Source organism: Neltuma alba, unplaced genomic scaffold (assembly GCF_004799145.2).
Source record: "Neltuma alba isolate B1F8T4 unplaced genomic scaffold, ASM479914v2 tig00000477_pilon, whole genome shotgun sequence".
Taxonomy (NCBI): domain Eukaryota; kingdom Viridiplantae; phylum Streptophyta; class Magnoliopsida; order Fabales; family Fabaceae; genus Neltuma; species Neltuma alba.
Genome location: NW_021632068.1, coordinates 19594 through 44613, shown reverse-complemented (window position 1 = coordinate 44613; position 25020 = coordinate 19594). Strand labels below are relative to the sequence as shown.

The window sequence follows — 25020 nt, the reverse complement described above, 5'->3', positions numbered from 1 at the left end:
TGATTTTTTTTTTACTTGATCTGGAATATTTTGAAGAGTGATTTATTGTTATTACATTTTGGTGATAAAAAAAATTTAATCTATTTTAATTTCAAAACGTATGAGCTATTGGCCTGACTTGATCTGATGAATTTGCCGTGGGTAGTTGAGTACATTAATTGTTAGCCAGGCGCCAAAGTGTCTCAAGGAAAGCAACTCATTCCTAAGAGTGTGCGTGTAGTTGTGTGTATATATAGGTGTCTGTCTTTGCCCTTCTGATTCACCAAAACAAAGTATAGTCATAGACAGACACTAAAACTATGGCTTCAAGACCTGGAATCCTCACTGCTTGGCCATGGAAGCCTCTTGGAAGCTTTAAGGTTAGTTTCAACCTTAACCCATTATTCTTCATCTTCTTCCCCCCCCCTCTCTCTGTCTCTCTCTCTCTCTATATATATATATTTATATATATCTCACACTCACAATGCACACAACACACACACCCTGTGAGAGAAGCACCAGAGAGCAAGGGCACTAATAACAGAGATGTTTGTGTTTAAGAAATTTGCCATCATTTTATTTATTGTTCTTTCAGCTTAGGGGGCTGTTTCATCGTGTAGTTTACACTCATCTGCTACATTTTTTACACCGTGTCCTCATTTATACAATCTAAACACACAGAAATATTTCTTCAACAAACTATGCAGTATCTTAGAACTCCTCTATTTTCAAATCATATGAGATCCTAGTGTATATTTAATATATTTGTACTACAAAAATAGATTTTATATTAAATGTCGGATGGGCTAGCATCAGTAGTGTTCTATAAAATATAAAATATCAGTACTTTGCATTCCTAACTTCAGGAAGAATAATTGCAGCTCTCTCTCTCTCTCTCTGTGTCTACCTCACAAAATACACACGAAAGGGCCATGACATTATTGAAGATTTTTCTGTGTTGAAGAAAGCAGATTGTGTCTTTATGTGATTGGTTCACACACACACATATATGTATATATATCATCTCAGAGTTGGAATTGTTTTTTGGCAGTATGTGATATTGGCACCATGGGCGATTCAGAGCACATATAGTTGGATGGTGAAGGAGGAAAGTGAAAGGGACTTAGCAAACTTTCTGATTCTTCCTCTGTTGCTATGGCGGATGCTTCACAATCAGATTTGGATCACTCTCTCTCGCTATCGAACTGCAAAAGGAAACTCCAGGATTGTTGATAAAGCCATTGAGTTCGATCAAGTTGATCGCGAAAGAGACTGGTTAGATTAGCTTCACTTTCATCTCTAAATTATATCATAAATATAATAGTTTATAACGCAAATTTATTCCCTACTAGCTCTTATATGTAGAATATTCTAAATCTATATCATTCTCCTATCTACAAAAAAAAAGTATAAATCATAATTTTAAATAAGGATAAATTTATTTTTTATGTTAAAATAAATTTAATGACTTAACAGCTTTTTAATTATGGTAAACTAGTTGGAGCTATCTTATACTATTTCTGATCTTAAATATAAGAGTTAATTAGTTTATTTGTATAGATTATAGATTAAAAAAATAAGTTAAGTTAATTATTTGTAATACATATGTGTTTTCTTTTCTAAAAGATCCTTACAAATCAAATTTATTGATTAGAATTCTTATTATTAGAAAGGCTGTTTTGAGGGAAAAAAATAAATATGAGAGACAGTGGATTAAGATTTATATTTAGGACCAAAATAAAAATCAAACGAAATCTTATATTAAGGATTAGATTCAATGTTCATCACTTTAGAGCACGTTAAACTTATCAGATCTAGACTATTTATATTTAATTTGAACGGTCTAAATTTAAAATTTTTAATTAATTATTTTTAAATAAAAGTTATTTTTTGAAAGAATGATAGTTAAGAAACTCTCTATTTTAGATTTTATACATATTAAAATAATTATTTTAAACAAATAAAAACAAAAAAAATAAAATCTGAATCATTCAAATGAGATATAAATGATCCAAATCTGATGAGTTTAAAGTTTACATCAAAGTGGTGAGTATTGATCCTTCTAATATATACCAATATATGAGTTTAACACAAAGTGAATATATATAGATTGAGCCAATTACCAATAATGATGTGGTCTCGTGGTTTATTGGCACCTAAGTTATTCTTATAAATAAAACGTTGTGATTTCGAATCTCCTCATATGCTGTGGTTAGTACCACCTTTGAATGCTGATAAAAAAAAGTGCCACCTTTGAATTTAAAAAAAGAAAAAGAAAGAAGCTGCATAACAGGCTGAGGGGGAAATCCATCTGTGTAGAGGGGACCGTCTATTGGTGCAAGTGCAAGAAGATATAGATGTAGATATATTTATATATATATATATATATATATGTATAATATGAGAGGAGATAGGTCCAATTTAATAGGAGGCTCTCTTTCCACCGCATGAATCAAGTTACACAAGTGAACCAATTTTGTATCTTTGCATTTCAATTTTCAAGTGGACTAAAAGCATTCTCTTTTACTCTGCTTCTGTATTCCGTACATAGTCGGCATAATTATTACTGAGGCCTTTATAGGGAAGAAAGGCTACTCACTGACATGGAACCTTTGGATATTTTAGCGGGCTTAATTAGCAATGTTGTACTTTTTACTGAGTAGTTTCACCAACCACACTGTACCAAGTAAGTTTCATAACTCTGCTAACATGGATGAAGGTATTTTCAGTAGCATTCTCATTAGTATAAAAGAATAATTTATAACACTCTATTATATTATTTACGATGTGTCTAATAAGGAAAAAAAACTTATATCTCTTGGTAAAAAAAAAAAACTTATATTAAGTTTCTTATAACCATGTCAAGTATCATCATCTAGTGCTAAACTCATATAGAACATACATCAAAGTGTGACTAGGGTTTGACATAATAATAAATATTATATTGTCCTTAAAATAATAATACAAGTATGTGTATGTTTTTGTTTTTTTGAACCTGTTGCATTAGAATAGGTGAAATTTCTTGTTATACATTAAAATTAATTCACTTGAGCAGCATGCACAGCTATCCATCTAAACTATATTCATCCCTAAAAATATATAAATATACTAGTTATTTTATTAAAACATTTGGAGATTATTGATTTACTTAATTAATTTGCATGCAGGGATGACCAAATATTATTCGGTGGGATATTATTTTATTTGGCAAACCAAACCATGAAAGGGGCATCTCAGATACCTTTATGGAGAACAGATGGTGTGGTGATCACAATATTGTTACATGCTGGTCCAGTGGAGTTTCTTTATTATTGGCTTCACAGAGCTCTTCATCACCATTTTCTCTATTCTCGCTATCATTCTCATCATCATTCTTCCATTGTCACTGAGCCCATTACTTGTGAGTCCCTTTAATTTATCTCATCTCTTCAATTAATTTGATATTTTCCATCTTTGTTGTGCACACTCACACATCTATTTATGTCCGTTCTGTGCATATCCAATCATTAGCATAAAAGCTAGGTTATTAATTTGAAAAAATAAAAAAAAATAGTTAAATTAATTATTTATAAAAAAATATTATAAATATTCAATCATTATTTGCATTGGAACCATGTCCTTCTTTAAAAACTCTCTTACTATGTACATTTCGAAGGAATAGTTTGATAAAAATGTTTTAAATTTGAGAGATAAAATAAATTAAGATTTTATATTTAAAAATAAATTAAAACAAACCCTATGATTTGCTCTTGTATTTAAAAATTAGAGAAAGTACATCGGACTAATTCTCAAGGGGCCGCATGTCAGTTAGCGACAAAATTATTCAGTGGGGCCCATTATTTTTAAGATTAGAGAATAGATTCAAATAATTAATAGTATGTCACAAGATGGCTGAATACATAATAATCGTGGGCTAGCTAATACCAGAACTTCAATTTATAATATCTACATTTTATTTTCTTAATTCAATGCAAGATTAAGATATATTTAATACTTTAAAATATTTTTTCGAGTGCATCAAGTGTTATGAAGTATTTTTTTTCTTGGTCATAGGTGCATCAAAAAATTCTTTTCAGTACTGGATGCATCTAAAAAAATATTTTAATATATTAGATGTAGTAAAAAATATTTTAAAATATTAAACATATTTAAAAAATATTTTAAAATGTTAAATCCACTACAAAATTAAAAAACATTTTAAAATAAAAAATATTTTAAGATGTTAGACATATTTAAAAATATTTTAAAATATTAAATCTATTACAAAATATTTTAAGATATTAATCTAAAATTCCTTAAATATATGTGAGAAATTGAGGCTCGTGGATCCATGAGTTTTTAATGCGCTGTGTCAAAAGTACAACACGAGTTGACTTATGGGGCATGGTTGGCCAATGAGGCAGAATGCTGCATGCATTTGTCTCTGTCATTTATGGGGTTCGAGATATATATGAACCGTTTGAGTGGGTGTGCAAATTTCAATTTTAATTTTAATGTAAATTCTGTCCTGAAGCAAACATCAAGTGGCAGATGCGTGCAGGTGATATTATATATATTTATATATATATTGAAAAAAAGCTGAGTAAAAATTTTAAAAAAAAAAGTTAAAGAAAATAATAACCACTGACAGATAAATATCCCGGTGTGCACACACACTTCATTAATATCATGGTCCTTCTAGCACAGTGGAAGAAAATCAATAGAGTACTATTTCGGTGCAAGGTCAATTTAAAAGAGAAATGAAAGAATTAATAAGACAAATATTACTTGAAAATTCTAAGTACAAAAACTACAACATGCTTTTGTGAATATTATATTAATGAGGTAAACCATATTTGTAACAAGATATACCAAAGTTATAAGTAATAAAAAACTCCAAAACTTGCTTTTCTATGTGAATATTAATGAGACCCTTCATATTTGTAGTACTCTTTCGTTTCTTTATATAGGACCTAATTGTTAAGTTGATTTTAGTTCTAAATATAAAGCATATTTTTCATATTTATCAATTTTTTCTAAATTATTTCATGGATACTTTCTCAACCATAATCAAATAGAAGAGGGAGGAAAGATATTAAGAAAGATAATTATAGTGTTTTAGGAAAAATATGTCATATTTTTTATAATTAACTAACAATTTCGTAATCTAATCAAATTAGTTAAATAGGTCTTATATTAAGGATCAGAAGAGTAAAATTCAATACCAATCATGTAAATTATGTCATTTTCTCTGCTATTGTTCTTCCACCTTTTTCTACCATTGTTATAAATAATTTTTTTTTTAATTTTGCTCTTCTTAATTCTTGTTAGAAAGAGAGGGGGGAGAGAGAGAGGTGGGAATGACTTGTGAATGTAGAGAGAGAAAATTTTAATAAGAATAAACTAAAAAAAAATTATCAATTTAATACATATTTAATCATTTAACTGTGAGAATTAACCGAATGTAACTTACTAGACAGGAGTCAGAAAGTGGTAAGACGAAAGGACTATGTACTACACACTGAAATTCTCGTTCACATGTAGAAATCTTGATGAACAAACTTTATATGAAAAATATATAGAAATTAGAAAGGGCAATTGCCCAATTTTATTTTATGTTAAATTTTTTGTGTGTGTCTATATTGCTATATATAGATATATATATTGATGGTGGGTTTTTGTTGGGTTGATGATATACGTACGGCGGAGTACAGCCGTGATCCACCCATTTGCAGAGCACATATCGTATTTCCTGTTGTTTGCCATACCGATGATGACGGTAGTGGTGACCGGCACGGCATCGGTGGCGGCGTTGGCCGGTTATTTGACTTTCATTGACTTCATGAACAATATGGGTCACTGCAACTTTGAGCTCATTCCCACCTTCCTCTTTCGCGTCTTTCCTCCTCTCAAATATCTCATGTACACCCCAACGTAAGTCTAGTCCATCCTATTATTGACTATATATAGTTATTTCATGCATTCACACTTCATGCTGCCTCAAACTCACAGTTTTTTGTGAATATTAATGCTACTTCCAATATATATAATCATGCTTTCAATCCCGTTTATAATCACATGCTGTTAATGTGTATCTCTTAATTAAAAAGATATATATATTTGAATTAATAATTAGGTTTTGATTTTGAAGCTCCAATTATATGATATACCAAATTTAAGGTTAGTGGCCGCTTTTTTTTTTTTTTTTTAAAAGCAATGTGACTTTATTATGTAGTTTATATTTTTTAAATTAAAGAAACAGTCATAAAAGATATGAAATTATAAAGAAGATTGAACTCATTATTTTCCGCTTACAAAGAGCTTACATACACACACATAATTATGTTATAAGTTTATTGACACGACAACTTTATGTAATTTATGGATGTATAGCTGCTTTACTTTTTGTTTTTCCATATCACTCCTTAATTTTTGGAATACACTAACATCATTTCCGGTCCCACCCTCAGGGCAGGGTGATGTCTGTGTGAGAAAATGTCAAAAATTGCCAACTTGACTGGGACACATGAAGGACAGATCAGGAAAAAAACAAAAAACAAAAACACAACCTGGCAAATCAGTTGACCTATCATAATAAATTGGTAGAATTATGAGGCATATATTCGTTTAATACATATTTTTGTCAATGATTAATGAATGACAAGTAGCTCTTTTTTTTCTTTCTTTTTTGACGTTACGTAAATGCTTGTCCCATTTCCTTTTCCCCCTTCAACAGGTAGCTGCTTAATTTGCCATACACAATTAGCTACAAGTCTATTTTTTCAAAAAGAAAAAAGAAAAAAAAACTCTGATATTATACCTTAATTATCAAACACAAATTTGCACCAACAATTATGCATTATTTGATTTGTGCGTTTTTTCCAAACAGGTTTCACTCTTTGCACCACACACAGTTCAGGACAAACTACTCTCTGTTTATGCCATTATATGATTACATATACGGAACTGTGGACAAATCAACAGATGAGTTACATGAAAGTGCACTTAAAAGGAAAGAAGAATGCCCAGATGTTGTGCACCTAACACATCTCACAACTCCTGAATCTGTATATCATCTTCGACTTGGATTTGCATATTTGGCCTCACAACCTCACACATCAAAGTGGTATCTAAAGTTAATGTGGCCTCTAACGCTGTGGTCCATGATTTTCACTTGGGTCTACGGTCGTACCTTCACAGTGGAGAGAAATCGTTTTGATAAACTCAAGCTTCAAACTTGGGTCCTCCCCAAGTACACCATTCAAGTAAGCTCCCAAATTTAATTTCAATCGTGTTTTAATTTGTGTGTGTGTGTGTGTGTGTGAGAGAGAGAGAGAGAGAGAGAGAGAGAGAGAGAGAGTGTGTGTGTGTGTGTTTATTTTCATTCTTTAAACAATTGTTGTGAAGTTTATGCTTAATGTTTTGAACAAAATGCAAATTTTTCACTTATTCAAATGCTGAAGAAAAACTCCCTTTCATCTTAATTATAGAAAGAAGATTTAAAGTCCTATATTTGGTCTTAAATATAGGGTAAAAATGTGGTAGTTAATTTTTTTAAATCTCACCCCTCCTTAATTACAACAAATTGTTGATATTTAAATTTGGATAGCATTTTATTGTGATGGTCGTTAATTTTAATTAATGAAGAGCAGAATTGGAAAGTCACACATTTATTTTTATAAGTTTACTGTCACTTTTTAACAACGCTAGAGTTAGTCAACTTTGCTCTATAATTAGGACAGGAGGAAATATGGTTGAAATTTAACATAGTATGGTTATTTTCATTAGTTTTTTGGGAAAAATTATATGTTATCTAACATAACCAACTAATTCAGTCTAAATCCGTCGTCTTAAATAAGGAGCAGTATTTTGAATAAATTGCATATTTTTCACTTATTCACAAATTAAAGTAGTAGGGTCTAGAAATTTAAGGTTGTATGTTTATTTCCATCATGTTTTCTAAGAAAATAATTATTTGATATTTAATACTCCTCCGGTCGTAAATATATGATCCATTTTGTAGTGTAATTTACACTACAAAATGTGTCCTATATTTAGGATCGGAGGAGTACTAGTAACTAACTCAAACTGTCCTAAATAGGAGGAAGTGGTCTTATCAAGTCTAGAATTCACCTTTCTTAAGGGTTATCATATATTCGTTTCACTCAAATTTATCACTCTTAATTAATTAGTTGATTTATTTGCATTTATATATCAAACACACACACAGATATATATATATATATTTATATGTTGATAATTTCATTCATGAACTTACAGTACTTAATGCAATGGCAAAAAGTGGCTATAAACAGAGTGATAGAGGAGGCAATAGTGGAAGCAGATAGGAAAGGAACAAAAGTGATAAGCTTGGGTTTAATGAATCAAGAAGAAGAGCTAAACACCTATGGAGGACTCTATCTAAAGAAGCATCCAAAGCTAAATGTTAAGGTGGTTGATGGAAGCAGTCTGGCTGTTGCTGTGCTTCTTCACAATATTCCGAAGGCAACAATTCAAGTCCTACTTAGAGGCAAACTCACCAAAGTTGCTTCTGCCCTTGCCTTTAATTTGTGCCAAAGGGGTATTCAGGTCAGTTTCTTCACTATTTTTCTTCAGTCCTAAATCTAATAGATAATAGTGGGAGTTTGCTTCGATCCTAAATATAAGATCTAAACTTATTTTGCCTCCCAAATTTATATATATTTTTTAAACTCCCCCTATTGATCGTATATATTAAGGAGTATTTTTTATTAAGGGAATAATTTTTAATGTAAATGATTAAATGAAATACTTTAAGAAAACCAATACACATTTTTTCAAATAATTAATTTAACTAATTTTGTTAATGTTTGCAAATTAATTATCTAACTTCTAAATTTAGGGCAAGAGAGAGTATCAAGAGAGTATCTTAAAGTTTTAGATCATGCACTGATGATATCAAATTAAATACTTTCAATTAAACAATATATCCTGTCATAATTAAGTTGTTTATGTTTCGATTTTTAAGATTTAATTTACATTGTCTATGTTTCAACTTTTAACGTTTTTGTTGTTGTTTTTAAGGAGATAGAATTTACAATCAAAGCAATCTTGTCACTGAATGTTTTACAAAAATGATAGTTTAGATCAAAATAAAAATTTAAAATTCAAACTATCTAAATCAAATAAGTCTCTCAATTGAGGAATTGAACTGAAAAAAAAATTACAAATAAAATTTATCTTATCTTTTCCTTTTTTGAACTTGAGTATCTTTAAACTTTGCTCCTTGTGTATTTCAGGTAGCTACTGTGCATGAGGAGGAGCACATGAAGCTAAAAAACTCATTCAACAACAAATGTGGAAGTAATTTGGTTATCTCTAAAAGTTATTCTCAAAAGGTAATAATTAATACAACGAACCCTCTCAGTTTCATCTTCTGTTTGAATTAATAATCTCTTAGATAGACAACTACAAATCAGTGATTAATCACATGGCCATGGATTTATTGTATTCATGAGTTTAATTTCATTAATCTTGTCACTAATAATTTTCGTTTTGAAGTTAAGTTTGGGTCTGAATTTACATAACAATAAGTAGTGACAGGTCAAAATAATAGTAAAAATATTTCCGATTAGATAGAAAAGTTACCAACCATACTAAATCCAAAATTTGAATAGGAACGTTACATAAATATATATATATATATATATTCTATTATAACATTCTATTTGATTTCTGGACGAAATGAAAATATTGTTAAATTTAATTTGTTATTTTCTCTCCTTCTTCTTTTGTTTTTTGTTTTTTTTGGCTTTTTTGCATGGATAGATATGGCTAGTGGGAGATGGATTGAGTGAAGAAGAACAACAAAAAGCACCAAAAGGAACAACCTTCATTCCATACTCACAACTCCCACCGATCAAATATCGCAAGGATTGCTCATACCACTGCACTCCAGCCATGCTAACTCCTTTGTCCCTTGAGAATGTTGATTCTTGTGAGGTTTGTTCACTGATCTCCTCCTCTTTAATTATTTTTCAAAGGGCATATACCATTGTTTGGTATCCTTACTGTCTGGAGAACTGATTCTGGTGTTTGTGTAGAGACTAAAACCAAAATTCGTTTTTTCCCTATACTTTTAATGAATTTTGATTTTGGTCCATGTACTTTCAATGAATTTTGGTTTTTGGTAGTTGCTTAACGACATTAGCTAGAAGTTAACACCATTAAACTAGTCCAATAAATTTATAGGGACTAAAAGTCATGATTTGAAATTTCATGAATTTAAATCAAAATTTCAATCAAATTGTAAGGATTAACAATAGTATCAACCCTTTTTCAGAAATAACAAGATAGTGTGGGTCCCATGCATTACAAAGAGTCCAATATGAGATGCGGGGTGTTTGGATGGCATAAGAAGTGCTTTTGAAAAGCACTTCTCCGCAAATTAAGATAAATTCCTTCACATATTTACTTCGTATACTGTAAAATTACTTCTGAAACCATGGTTTGGTTTCTATCCAAACACCCCTATATATGGGCCGGTATACATACTAATAAAAGTTTTTTGTTTTTGTTTTTGTTTTTGTTTTTTAAAATGGTTAGCAGAACTGGTTACCAAGAAGGGTAATGAGCGCATGGCGAATAGCTGGAATAGTGCATGCTTTAGAAGGATGGAGTGAGCATGAATGTGGATATGCAATGCTCAATACTGACAAAGTTTGGAAGGCAGCTCTTCAACATGGCTTTCAACCTCTCAATCACCTATCAAACTAATCATATCAGCTTCAGCAGCTTTAAGGGACAAATGGGGGATTTCACTTGACAAGTGGGGCCCACCTCGTATCTTTTGATTTCTCATGTTGGAACATTCTAACTCTAGATCTGTTTATAAGAAACATATTATAGTTAAGCTTGCCAAGTATGAAGGTAGTATAGTGTAATATGGATGTGAAACTTGGTATTATGGGATTTCGTTCTCTCTTAAGCATCATGTACTCCTCTTGTCTTGGTGTGGTTTGGATTTAGATCTATTTATAAGAAACATATTATAGTTAAGTTTGCTAAGTATGAAGGTAGTATAATGTAATATGAATTTGAAACTTGGTATTATGAGACTTTGTTCTCTCTTAGGGTATGTCTGGCTCAATGAGAGGAAGGGGAAGGAAGGGATTTTAATGGAAGGGAGGGGAGGGGAGGGGAAAGATTTTAATATTATCCTATTTAGATTTATAAAAAAAGAGAAGAGGGGAGGGAAAAATATTTTAATATGGACAATTTTGCTATTATTTTATTTAAGATATGGGCATAATAGTCACAACATGACAAAATATGGATATAATGGTCATAACATGGCAAAATATGAATATAATGGTCACAACATAACAAAATATTGTCATTTATCTCCAGATTCCCCCAATTTTGGAGGGGAGGTTGAGGAGGGTAGGATGGAAAATTTTAAAATTTTTTTTCCTCTCTTTTTAAAATTTGTGTGTTGTCAAATAAGAAAAAATGATTAAAATCATTTCCCTCCCTCCCTCATACCAAACACACCCTTAAATATCATGTACTCCTTGTCCCTTCCTCCCTCATACCAAACACACCCTTAAATATCATGTACTCCTTGTGTCTTGGTGTGGTTTGGATTTAGGTGAATGACAATTAGGTCCCATGAAAGAGAATTAACGACATCTAGGTCTCTAATGTTTTGTAAAATGAATTTCAAGTACTCATAATTTAAATAATTGCAAATTTGAGAATCTCAATTATAAATAAGGCATTCATATTTCAAATATAAATTCTTACTTTGTCTGTTGTTAACTCATTTTTCAGAAATTTATCTGTTGTTAATTCCCTCTCAGGGGATTTAATTTCAAGCGGGTATTTTTATCTCTTTATTATATTTTCGAATAACTGGAAAGGATACGAGTTTAGTGGTTTTGTGGATGCTTGATGTTTATATCTAAGTACTTTTTAAGACTACGTCGTTAGTTTTCAAATTCAAAATTTTGTTCTTAAAGTAGCTTGCAAGCTATTTTTTTTCCAAATATGAAAATGTCTTAGAGTCTGTTTGGTATGAGAAAAATAGAAGGGAAAGGAGAAGAGAGAAAATTTTAATGAAATTGTTTTAAAAAATTAGAAAAGTAGGGTTAAAATTTTCTAATTAATTTTTCCTTTTTTTATCTTATATTTTTATTTCATCAAAATTTTATAATGCCACTTCTTTAATTTTTTTAAATAGAGCTCATTAAAATTTTTTTCTCCTTTCCTTTTCCTCTATTTCTCTCATACTAAACGGATCTTTGAGAAGCTTGGACACCTGAAGAGAAGAAATCAGTAATTATAAATTTTACTAATCAGAATTATGACATTCATATGCACCGTAAACTGACGGTCAAACATTTTCAAGTAACTTTCATGCTGAATGTTTCATTGGTGGTAAGCCATATGGCAACAGTTAACTCAAAAAAATTGTACCAAAAAAAAAACAAAAAAGAATTTTACTACCTCTGGCCCTTAAAAGAAAAGCTAGTTAACTAATTTGAGTAGATTAAGAAAATTAGTTAAGTTAGTTATTATTTATAATAAATATGTGCTTTCTTTCCTAGAATACCCTTACTAATAATATGTATTAGCTAAAACTATAATGTGTAGCTACTTCAACGACTATCTTAAAAGATAAATAAATATGAAAGACAAAGTGAATTAAGATCTTATAATTAGGATCAAATAATTGAATGTCAATCTACTTTTACATTAAGAACCGGTTGTAAGACTCTAAGTTTTCTGACTTAGGATAAGTATAAAAGAAAGAATCTGTTTAAAATTATTTAAGGCCTAAATAGACTGGGAAAATTGTGAAATATTAAATTTGAGGACTTAGAAATATTTTGAAAAAGTTTATTTCCCAAAAGTAGCTTAAATAATTTTAAATTTAATTTTTGAAAGCAAAAATGGCCTATTTTCTTAGAAAATTCAAGAAAAAATAGTTAGAGATTTATATTTGAGCTGAAAATTTTAGAATAATTATTTAATGTGGAGAAGATGATAATTGAGGGATAAAATTCTTATAATGTGTTAAGGATTAATTTATGGAATTAAGTGCTATTTCACTACAAAAAAAATATGTCAATTGTAGCAGTTAAAGTCAGACATTTCTAGCAGTTTTAACCGCTACAAATGTTATTTGTAGCGAACATTTGTAGCGGTTACAAAAACCGCTAGAAAATCAAGCGCAAGAAAAAATTTCTAGCGGTTATGGCAACCGCTACACGGTATAGTCAAAACGCTAGAAACTTTAATCGCTAGAAAACGCTAGCAGTAGGAGACGAAATTTCTAGCAGACAGAAACTGCTAGAAAAATTTGTAGCGGGTATAGAACCGCTAGAAAATTTTGAACCAAATCTCATTTTGTCGGGAATTAAAAATTTTCATTATGGCGCCAACATTTCTAGTGGTTCCAGAACCGCTAGAAATTTCGTGGGAAGTCAAATTTTACCGGCAAATTAAATTTTTGAATTGGCGCTAAAACATTTCTAGTGGTTTGAACCGCGAGAAAATTTGGAGCAAAATTTTAATTTTACGAAATTTTCCTGCTATTTTTTTATTTCTAGCGGTTTTGAACCGCTAGAAATGTTTTCCGAGGCAGAAAAAAATTTGTGGTTTTTCATTATTAGAAAATATAATATTATAAATTTAAAAACCATTAAATAGATTATGTTGGAGAATTTTTGTTAATTTGTATAATTCGTTATGCATTACATTTTATATATTTGAATTTTGTAATAAACAATATGTAATTAAATTATGAGTGTGTCAAAACAAGTGAATTTAATTTAATAAGATAATTGAATTGAATATTTAATAAGATAGTTGAATTGAAGATGAGATAGTTTGTAATATTGAACCTAAAGTGTTATGTTGAGAAGTATTTGAATAAGTTGAGGAGGGCATGACAAGTGTGAAGAAGAAAAATCTGAAAGAAAAAGAGAAATAAATATATTAGTAAATTATAAGTAAAAACAAATAAAAAATACAATGACTTATAAAATAAAATTCACTTACCATATAGTGAAGAGAAAGAAACCACCATATGAGAGAGTAAGAAAAAAAGAGAGAATTATGAGGAAGAATAGGAGAGGAAAGAAAAGAGATGGAGTAAATGAATATAGAGATGATATGATATTTATAGAGATCAGCGACACATTTGTAGCGATTTTTTTGTAGCGTTTTATTGCATTTTGTAGCTGTTTGTCATTTTTTAGCGTATAGCTAAACGCTAGTATTTGTAGCGGTTAGATTTTGTAACAGTTATATAACCGCTACAAATTATAATTTTTTTACTTTTTAAAAATCTAAACCAATTTTAATTTATACATATATGTACTTGTCGGGAAATATTTTCAGTAATAAATTTGTAGTGGTTATACAACTGCTACAAATTTATTATTTTTTATTTTTAAAAACCTATGCCATTTTTAATTTATACATATGTATTTATGGAAGGAAATTTTTTTTTAATAATAAAAATTTTGGATGCTGCTATTCTTCATCATCATCTGGCCTGAAAGGACATATTTAAAAAAAATTTGTTAGAATTATAATGTATTTAGAAGAAATTAGTAATTAGTAGTTAATTATTTAAATAATTTAAGAAAAGACGTATACCTGATAATTGGCAAATTATCATCTCCTTGAGGAAAGAAGTCTTCAAAATTCGAGGGTTGGAAGGGTTCACTGTCGTAAATAATGTCACCATCACCCATATCATAAAGATCCCGTGGCTTGAGGTGAACGACCATATTCCAATCTTTATGTTTCTCGTCCTCGACATAGTAAACCTAGTGTGCCTCGAAAGCAAGGATATATGGCTCATCATCTTCAGATGCCCCCGTATGAATAAGTCTAGAGAAATTAACTGAGGTGATGCCCAAATGGTCAGTAGCGAGTCCCCGTGAAGTTGTCATATTTGCCCAGGAGCACTTGAACAGTGTCACAGTGAAAAGCTGGTAACTCAATAATGTCAATTAGCTTTCCATAGTAAGTGACGCCTCCAAAGCGCATATCGCCATCACTGCTGCTAGCATAACATCTCGTTCCGAATGTCCCGCAAACTCCAGAGTTTTGTGTAAGCAATCCCTGATCACGTCCAACCGTACAGAACTTGAAGCCGTTGACATTATATGCGGTAAACCTTCGTGCATGGTCTAACGGACCGAGAGAAAGAGCTTTGAATTCATCTGTGTATGGGCTGTTGTCATTATGTATTCGACGTGTAAACCAACTGGGAAACTCTTTGTGGACTCTTTTATCAATGTCAGCAGAACGCGCACGCCCCCGTAGCTGACGCCTGAGGTAACTCCTAAACTCACTACAGTAAAGTGTAATTTGTTAGAAGAGTCAGTGAGAAACAAATATAAAGTGTAAAAGCTAGTGAGCTTATATGATATACTTACTGCATGAAGGGTTCAACTTGGCTGCAATTTATCAAAACGTGTCTGTGTGCCTGGAGTTTCTTTGTAGGAGTGAGTCTGAAGAATTCATATCCTCCAACTGGTTTCCTAACAGGAGGAAATAAAGTTGACGTGGAAGGACCAGGAGGAGAATCATCTACGTGACGCGGGCGGTTAAAAGATGTCTCCATGTCATCAAAGTACCTGAATAGAAAGTTAGGACCTCATCTCCGGAATAACCTTCTGCTATTAACCCCTCAGGCCATGCCTTATTCCTAACATATGATTTTAATTTTCCCAAGTACCTGTAAGTTAAAATTGCATTAATAATTACGAGCAAATGAAAGAACAATGTGAAATTTAAAGAGGCAGAAATAAAAGATAATCTAATACCTCTCTATAGGGTACATCCATCGATAGTGAACTGGGCTAGCAACTTTTGCTTCTCGAACAAGGTGGACAGTCAAGTGAACCATAACAGTAAAGAATGATGGAGGAAATATCATCTCCAAGTGACAAAGTGTAAGAATAATTTTATTTTGCAGTTGATCAAGCTCTTCCGCTATCAAGACCTTGGCACACAACTTCTTGAAAAATGAACATAATTCTACCAAAACCACTGATACATCAGAAGGAAGTGTGTTTTTCAAGGCCAATGGAAGTAACTGTTGTATAAGAACATGAGAGTCATGACTTTTTAACCCAGTAACCTTTCGAGCCTGCAGATCGATACACCTTGAGATGTTGCTAGAATATCCATCTGGTACTTTTATGTTCTTCAACGTCGAGAGGAAGATATCCTTGTTATGCTTGTCAAGGTGAATTTAGCTGGTTGAAACTTGTCGTTTTCATCAGGCCAAGCCTCTTCACGAATTCCCCTAGGCCCGTAAATCTTTTCTAGCTGCGAGATGGTCTTTGGACTTTCCAGCTTCATTGAGCAACGTATATAGCACATTATCGCACACATTTTTTCAATGTGCATAACATCCAAACTGTGTCGTAGCAAATTAGATTCCAATAAGGAAGAGTGAAAAATATGCTTCTCTTCCGCCATTGCATAGGTTGCGTATCAGATGTCCCACGAGATCGTCGTCCAATCGTTCGGGATCCACACTCTTACCAAACTCGACATTAACATCTTCTAACTGCCGCAAAATATCCACACCAGACAAAGTAACAGGAGGATCTCTCTTCTCCTGTTTCCCATCAAACGAATCCGTTGCAATCTAAGTCTGTGCTTGGAATCGAGGAACCGTCAATGTCCTATGAAGCACCACTTGCGACTGTGTGGAAGGTGACATTGCACAGAATCAAAATTGCACTCAGGACAGGCCAACCCAGTATGCACGTTCCAGCCGGACAAAGTTCCCAAACTAGGAAAATCACTTATTGTCCACATCAAGGCTGCACGGAGATTGAATAGTCGCTTGTCATATGAGTCATATGCCTCAACACCATTCGTCCACAGGTCGATCAATTCGTGTATCAACGGTTGCAGGTATACGTCTATATCATTTCCTGGTGCTTTCTTGCCAGAATGATCATGAAAGCAAAAAGGAGCTCTGCTTCATGCACATCCAAGGTGGTAGATTGTATGGAATTAACACCACCGGCCAGATACTGTAACTTGTGCTCATGTTTCCGAAGGGATTGAAACCATGGTTGCCAATGCAAGACATACATTTCTAGGATCATTGGCAAAGTCTGGAAATTTCGCATCAAATGCTTTCCACGCCTCTGAGTCTCGTGGGTGCCTTAACCTGCCATCTGGATTTTCTCAGTTGCATGCCACCTCATGTGCTGAGCCATTTTTGATGACATATACATTCTTTGCAACAGTGGTTTCAAAGAAAAGTATCTAAGAAAATAATATATTAAAAATTTCAAATATCGAATATTTAAAGACTGAACAAGTAACACATCATAATCAATTGTATTGAGAATTTCAAATATGAATATTTAGAGACGGAACAAGTAACACATTGTAATAAATTGTACCTGAGAATTTTGGCCGGTTTCTTCTTTTGCTTTTTCCCTTCGTACCGACTTATAGCGTGACGTCTTGCATCTCGTACAAATCTCCTTGTTTGCATCATCTCCCCAGTATAGCATACAGTCGTTTGGGCATGCATCTATTTCTTGTAGTTCAAGCCAAGCTTGTTAATAATCTTTTTTGCTTCATAAAAAGATGGAGGGAATTCAGCTTGGGGGAAAGCATCTCCCAGTAATTCCAACAACATGGACATCGCCTTGTCAGTCATACCACACAAGCATTTGATATGATACAGCCTCACCAGGAATGACAACTTCGAATACTTTGTGCACCCAGAATAAAGAGGCTTGTCAGCTTCGCTCATGAGGTCAAAAAATTCCCGAGCAGTTTCGTTTCTTAGAAACTCCGGTTGAGGCCCCTCTACTTCATCTTCGTTGGGATTCGGGCTTTCATGAACACCAAAAGCATCACGCACAGCATCGTTCATGGCATCGGCTTCATCCACTCGAACTCCCATCAGTGAAACTACTGGAACTGACTCAGCAACCATATCTGGCCGTTCCCCATGTAGTTGCCAAAATACGTACTCTCACGGGAAGGGCTTAAAGATCAAATGTTCTCTAACAATATCTTTGGGATGCCACTTCTTGAAATTACATTTAGGACATGGACACTGAATCTTACCATTTACGGCAGCATTGGCAAAGCAAAATCTAAAAATAGCTTAGACCAGCTAGGTATTGCGGAGATGACCGATGTAAGTTGATCCATGACCGATCCATCACTAATATCGCTCAAATTTCGTGAACATATGACACAGGAAGCTCAAAGAGAAGTTAAAATGAATTTCAGTTGAAGTGTTTTAGCTTATAAAGGAGGTTGCCAACGAATGTGTAACGGTCAATTTTTTGTAACGGTTACAACCGCTAGAAATTTCTAGAGTTTTAACGGAATTTTGATTTCTAGCGGTTAAACCGCTACAAATTCAATGTGACAATGGTTATAAAATTTCTAGCGGTTAGGAACCGCTACAATTTTCTTAATTTTCTAGCGCATATGAATAATCCGCTAGAATTTGAGGAGGGAAATTTGAATTTCGCTTGAATTTTCTAGCGTTATAGACCGCTAGAAAATGCTTCCCACTTTAGTTTTGTAGCGGTTTGGTAACCGCTAGAAATGGTAATATTTTTATTATTAAAGATTCTAAAGTATTTTAAATACTACGCAATAATTAATAACATTTTTAGTATAATGTATTAATTAACACATGATATAAACAAAATTATTAAGAAATTATTAATATTTATAAATATTATTAAATTAATAAATAATTATAGAAATATTTAATTTATAGAAATAAATTGTAGAAATATTTTAATTAATTAACATGTTTAATAAATTTTAATGTTTATATAGTAATAAATTAATAAATATTTCAATGTTAATTAGTACTTGACATAAATAAAATTATAGAAATAAATAAATAAAGTAAACAAATAAATATAAATTTAAATAAATATCTAAATAGAATATAAAATCATAAAATCAAAATTCAAATAAAATCCTATACAATGAAAACAGGAAAAATCATGGTGAGGGCAGAAGCAGCATCATCGTGATCGTCCTCCGCTGGATCCTCCTGCTGGGGGTGGGTAGGCCGCTCAACGTGCTGGGACCGGACTGGCTGATGGGGGGGTAGGGGCGGGACTGGTGGCAGGTGTATGTCGGGGATCTCAGGAATCGCGATGTTTGGAGCCATACGGATCACCACATGACGCATAGCCGTAGCAGCTGCCAAGAGCTGGTCAAGCTGCAACTGGAACTGAGCATCACGCTCCTGCAACTGACGATCACGCTCCTCGATCCTAGCCTCCACCCTGGCCTCGATGCTGGCCTTTAACTCTTGTCTGAGCTCCTCTCACAACTCCTCTGAGGATGAGGAACCCAGTCGCTTTGCTCTCGCACTTGCCTGAGAGCTCCCGGCAGTATATGAAGGGCCAGCGCCACTTGAGCGGGACAACCTAGTCGGTGTAGGTCCAAGTCCAAGCCCGCTAACTTGACCAGGGTGCTGCGGCCGGCCACGACCCGCTAAAAGCGAGGCGGTGGAATCCAAGGCAGACCCCTGAGACTCACGCAACTTGGTATCGACCTAAGTTATCCGTGCCTACCAAAATTAATGTAAAGAAGTTAATTAGAATAAAATGATATTTACACTGTGATATTATGTTAATATTTAACTTATTACTTACCACTATCTCCTCAACCTCATCCGATGCACGCCCGTCTCGAGGTCTATACACCATCGGCTACATCTCGCCATAAGTGGCCATGTATCCCCGCTCCTGCCGTATCTTTTCCCTCTTTAAATGAAATGAAAGAAATAATTAGTTACAAATTAAATACATATACATATTTAACAAATTTATTTCAAGTACTCACAATCTCGTCATAGGTGATCGCAAAGCTCCTGGATCCAGCCCTATGACGTATCGTCTGATGCCTGACGCTCACAGCATTTCTCCGGGAAAGAGCCTGAAGCAAAATGTAAAAAAATTAAATTAAATTAGTCAAGTTGAACAAAAAATAAATAAATTATAATTAATACAATATTATCATATCATCTGGTCAGCCGTCATCCTAAAATAGACGTAACTGGACTAGTCTTGCTCCAGGACTCCACCAGGTACATCTGCAAATATCTCTTGCAGGGGCCTCGTCCCGTCACCTTTCTTGTCCCTCCACAGGTCGGCCCTCCTGTTCTTCCATGCCACTCCAAGCCTCTTGATCGTGTCGGCCCTCAACTCCTCTCTCAGAATAAACTTACTCAGTAAATAAAATAATAAATTAACTAAATAACAAATTATAAACAAACAATTAAGCAATTTCAATAAAAATATATATTTTTTTAACTAACTTAAAAATATTATAAATGAAATATAAATTATTCAATAACAAATCATAATTAAACAATTGAGTAATTTAAATGAAAATATATTTTTACTCAACTAATTTAAAATTATTATAAGTAATAAATTAATGAAATCAATAACAAATTATTTTCAAACAATAAAATAATTTAAATAAAAAATATATATATTCATTTAATTATTTTTAAAATATTATAAATAAAAAACAAATTAAATAAATAAAAATTATAATCAAACAATTAAATTATTTGAAAACAAAATATATAATCATTTATTTAAATTAAAAAATTAGAAATAACAATTTTATATTATCTTCATCATTTCCCAACCTTGCTGCTTCTTCTCTGAGGTGATCTTCCAGTCCTGCACGTAGATGGGGAACAGCGTCCACTGCTGACCAAGGAGGCACACATACTGGTTGTACAACTGGCCACCTTTCTTTGTCGGTTGGCCCAACTCATTGAGCGACACAACCACCCGTCCGCTCGTCATCATAGACAGCTTTCTGGCTGTCGACCTCCTATAGGACCTGTTCCCCTCAGAGTCTGCAAAATTTAATTAAGAAATAAATTATATATCAATGAATTAAAACACTTCCTATATAAATTAAATAGTTGTCAAATTTTAAAAAGTTAAATAAATACTTACCCACAAATTCCACCTCAAAACCGGTCTGACGTCTGGGAGCAGGACGCTGCGTAGCCTGGGGATTCTCATTCCCCTAAACCTGCTCCTCCTCAGCAGCATAATCATCAGCATGGGGTTATTCATCCCCAGTAAAATGAGCCTCCTCAGTCCATTCAACATCGTCCTGCTCCATAAAATTGAGTATATCCTCCTCGCTGAGATCGTAGTCATGAATACTGAGAAATGGCCCACCAGCATCATGACCACTATCACGGCGATCCTCACTGGGTCCAGCCCTCTCAGGATCAGCTGGCTCCTTCCCTGGCTGACGACTCATCCTAATAACAACAAATAGTAATTATTTATAAATAAAATAAAAAGATAAATTATTTATAAGCAAAAATATAATAAATTAAATAAAAATAAGAATAAAAATTATTTATAAATAAATTACTACTTCTACCTGAAAATAAGGATCTGCAACTGAATCAGAACTCGGATATGTTTTGTGGAGAGAATTCAGCAGAGCTTCGCTTCATAAACGACTGAAACAGTGAAAATGACGGCGGGGGTATATATAGGCAGCGAATTTCTAGCGGTTCCTGCAAAACAGCTAGAAATTTCTAGCGATTGTCGGCAAAACCGCTAGAAATTTCTAGCGGTTGTCGGCAAAACCGTTACAAATGGCCAACGGTTCACCTCCACATATAGGGCAGCTCGGGAAATTTCAAATTTTCTAGCGGGTTCTGTAATAACCGCTAGAAATTTATAGCGGTTTTGAAGAAAACCGCTAGAAAATGCAATGGTCATAAAATATTTTCTAGCGGTTTTAGTCAAAACCGCTACAAATTCTTAGACCATTACTAGTGGTTTGTGGAACCGCTAGAGAATTACAAGACTCTAGCAGTTTGTTGACCTAAACCGCTAGAAGGGAAGGGTTCTAGCTGTGAGTTTCTAGCGGTTAGGGTATAACCGCTAGAAAGTTGCGGCCCCACACTATGTATGGTTAAAGCGATGCTAATTTCTAACGGTTTTTCTTGAAACCGCTAGAAATGCTGAAATTTCTAGTGGTTTTTTTGAACCGCTAGAAATGTTCCGCTGCTAACTCTCTATTTTCTTGTAGTGTTTTTTAGAAAATTTAAGAAAAATAGTTGGGAATTAATTTTTTATCCAAAACTTTTATGAAAATTATTTTAGGCGTTAAGGAAACTACTGGATAAGAAAAATCCATAGAGAATATTGTGAATTAATTTCTGGGTTTATTTTACAATTACAGAAAAATAAAAAATAAAAAGATGAAAGTGAAGACAAAAACTTGTTGAAGGGTATAATGGACATTTCGAGCCTTCCTATTTGATTCAAACCAGCAGCTCCTTCTTTCTTCATTTGGAGATTGAAATCTGAGAGAGAGAGACGAAAGGCACCGAGGAGAAGGAGAAGAGAGTGATCGGAGGTTCATTTGTTACATGCAAACCAATTAATCAAGCAAGGTGAGCCTCCTAATCCCTCTTCCATGCTTGTTTTCTGTTTTTGGTGGCTAAATAGGAAGTTGATGATGAAAGAAGTTTGGAATTAGTGAGAGAAAGCGAGGGAAACGGATAAAATAAGTAAGGAGGGGTGAAGATTAAAGCTTGTACGGTTAAAATGTGGTGTTGCATGTTGATAAATCTGGTAGCATGTGGATTTTTTGGGTCTGTTTTGTTAATGGCCGAACAGGGGTTGATGGTTTCTGCAAGCTTTGGTGTCAAGTATAGTGTAACTTCTGTTAAGTTATATTATTTCTCAATGTAATTCAGTTAGGCTTTCTATTATGTATTTCACCGGACCTCTATTGTATATATATCCCCTTTTCTCATTAATGAAAATAATCTCATCATTTTTCCACATACGGTCACATGGTATCCAGAGCCTTTTGACTTTTCCACTTTCTTTTTCTCTCTCTTCACTTTAACCTTCAGGTCCTCGTTTTCTCCGCTTCCTCTTTTCTTTCTTCTTTCTTCGATATTCTCCAAGCTTCTTCCATGGCGTCGTCTGCGTCTTCCGATTTTCCTATTGACCAATCCAGTCCATACTATATTCACCCCAACGAGAATCCTGCTCTCGTTCTTGTCTCTCCTCCTCTCGATGGATCAAACTACCATGGCTGGTCTCGCGCTATGCGGATGGCCCTGTTATCAAAAAATAAGCTCAAGTTCGTCGACGGTACTCTTTCTCGTCCCTCATCCACCGACAATTTTTTTCCGGCATGGGAGCGGTGCAACAATCTTGTGCAAGGCTGGTTAACCAAGTCGCTCACTCCAACAATCGCAAAGAGCATTCTCTGGCTTGATAGTGCTTCAGAGATTTGGAAAGATCTGCAATCAAGGTACTCCCAATCTGATATCTTCCGCATTGCTGAAATTCAGGAAGAAATTTATAGTTTGCGACAAGGTTCTTTAACTGTTAGTGAGTATTATACTCAGTTGAAAATTTTGTGGGACGAACTCTCAAATATTCATCCAATCAAAGCATGTTCTTGTGGATCTACTGATAGTGCTCAAGCTCATATAGAAAAGGACTATGTGATTCGGTTTTTGAGAGGATTGAACGAGCAGTACGCCTCTGTCAAGTCTCAGATCATGCTCCTTGATCCGCTTCCGCCTATTAACCGTGTTTTCTCTCTTGTTTTGCAACAAGAACGGGAACTTCATCTCTCTGTTCCCTCCACTCCTACGGTTTTATTGGCCAAAGGTCCACCTCGCTCTGCCAAACCGAATAATGGTCTCTCTAAACAGTGTTCATACTGTGGAAAGCCTCGACACACTGAAGAGACTTGTTATAGGAAACACGGATTTCCCCCTGGCTTTAAATTTCGGTCTTCTGCTGCGGTGAACAATCTTACAGTTCCAGACTCTGGTATTGTTCAAGCAAATTCCACTGCAAAGCCTCCCCTGCTCCCCACTCCTCCATTAACAACTGTCTCCACAGCTTCAGTTCTCCCTCAACTTTCGTCTGAACAATATCAACGCCTCCTCAGTCTTCTTGCCTCGCCTCAGACACCTTCTTCAATTAATCACATCACCTCCTCTCCTATACCATCTTCAGGTAAATGTAATTCTATTTCTACCACTACTCTTGTTACTTGGATCATTGATTCAGGTGCTACTGATCACGTTTGTAGTTCTTTAGCTTTATTTTCCTCTTACCACTCAATTTCCCCTGTCAAAGTAAGCTTACCTACAGGTTCTCATGCTATCTCTACCATATCTGGCACGGTTACTATATCTCATAATCTGGTTTTGACTAATGTTCTGTTCCTTCCAAATTTTTCCTTTAACATCATTTCTGTCTCCTGTCTAACTTTGAGTCTCAACTGCTTTCTCATGTTTTCTCGCTCTTGGTGCCAGATACTCTTACTCAATCCTTTTCTGATGATTGGTTCAGCTAAACTACTTGAAGGGCTATACATTCTTGATGCAGATATGTCATTACCTCAATCCACCTCCCAAGTTCATGTTGCTGCTACTTCCTCTGATTCAGGTCACACCCTTTGGCACCTTCGATTGGGTCACATTTCCCATTCTATCTCTTCTGTATTGCATAAATCATTTTCTGAAATTCCTTGTATCCCTCAACCCCTTCTTTGTGATACTTGCCATTATAAATGGGAGAGTATGTTTCTGGGTGTGTGTGTGTGTGTATAAATGATAACTCGTGTGTTTGAAGTGGATCTGAAATTAGATTAGAGAGAGAGATATAGATACACATGCTTATGCTTATGTGTGTATGCCGCGAGGACTGAGTTTGGAAGCTAAAATCAGATTGGAAGTGAAAAGTGATACATATATAGATATATACACACACGCACATAGTTAAATGGTTTCGGGTTATGGAAGTAGAGAGGATTTAGTTTGATGAAATTATTTAATTTTAATGCTTGTAGATGTCAGAATTGGGAGAACTATTGAATCTGGAATTTTGGTTAAAAAAGAAGAAGAGAAATTGAAATGGGACTTTTGGGCTTGAATGGTTTTGATTTATGATGCTTAAAATAACATTTTAAAATCTGAAAAACTTCATATTCAAGGGAAGCTGTCATTCGAAA

General features: G+C 33.7%; 2 protein-coding genes across 4 annotated transcripts; both read left to right on the top strand.

The window, feature by feature from the left end:
* Positions 1-259: 259 nt before the first annotated feature.
* Positions 260-11049, top strand: LOC114739692 (very-long-chain aldehyde decarbonylase CER1). 2 transcript variants are annotated; one of them, XM_028927771.1, is made up of 9 exons: positions 260-359; positions 1031-1254; positions 3147-3379; positions 5673-5892; positions 6848-7223; positions 8239-8547; positions 9237-9335; positions 9766-9939; positions 10543-11049. In XM_028927771.1, the coding sequence occupies exons 1-9, from the start codon at positions 300-302 to the stop codon at positions 10711-10713; spliced, it is 1866 nt and encodes a 621-aa protein (XP_028783604.1). In that variant the 5' UTR covers positions 260-299; the 3' UTR covers positions 10714-11049. The 2 variants fall into 2 exon arrangements, with proteins under 2 accessions (XP_028783604.1, XP_028783611.1); XM_028927778.1 differs by having other exon boundaries at positions 261-359; positions 10546-11049.
* An 11801-nt stretch (positions 11050-22850) lies between these two features.
* LOC114739708 (uncharacterized) lies at positions 22851-24572 on the top strand. Of its 2 annotated transcripts, none has more exons than XM_028927787.1 (2): positions 22851-23301; positions 24323-24572. In XM_028927787.1, the coding sequence occupies exons 1-2, from the start codon at positions 22958-22960 to the stop codon at positions 24345-24347; spliced, it is 369 nt and encodes a 122-aa protein (XP_028783620.1). In that variant the 5' UTR covers positions 22851-22957; the 3' UTR covers positions 24348-24572. The 2 variants fall into 2 exon arrangements, 1 of the variants encoding a protein (XP_028783620.1); XR_003739627.1 differs by lacking the exon at positions 22851-23301 and adding an exon at positions 23690-24020.
* Positions 24573-25020: the final 448 nt, after the last annotated feature.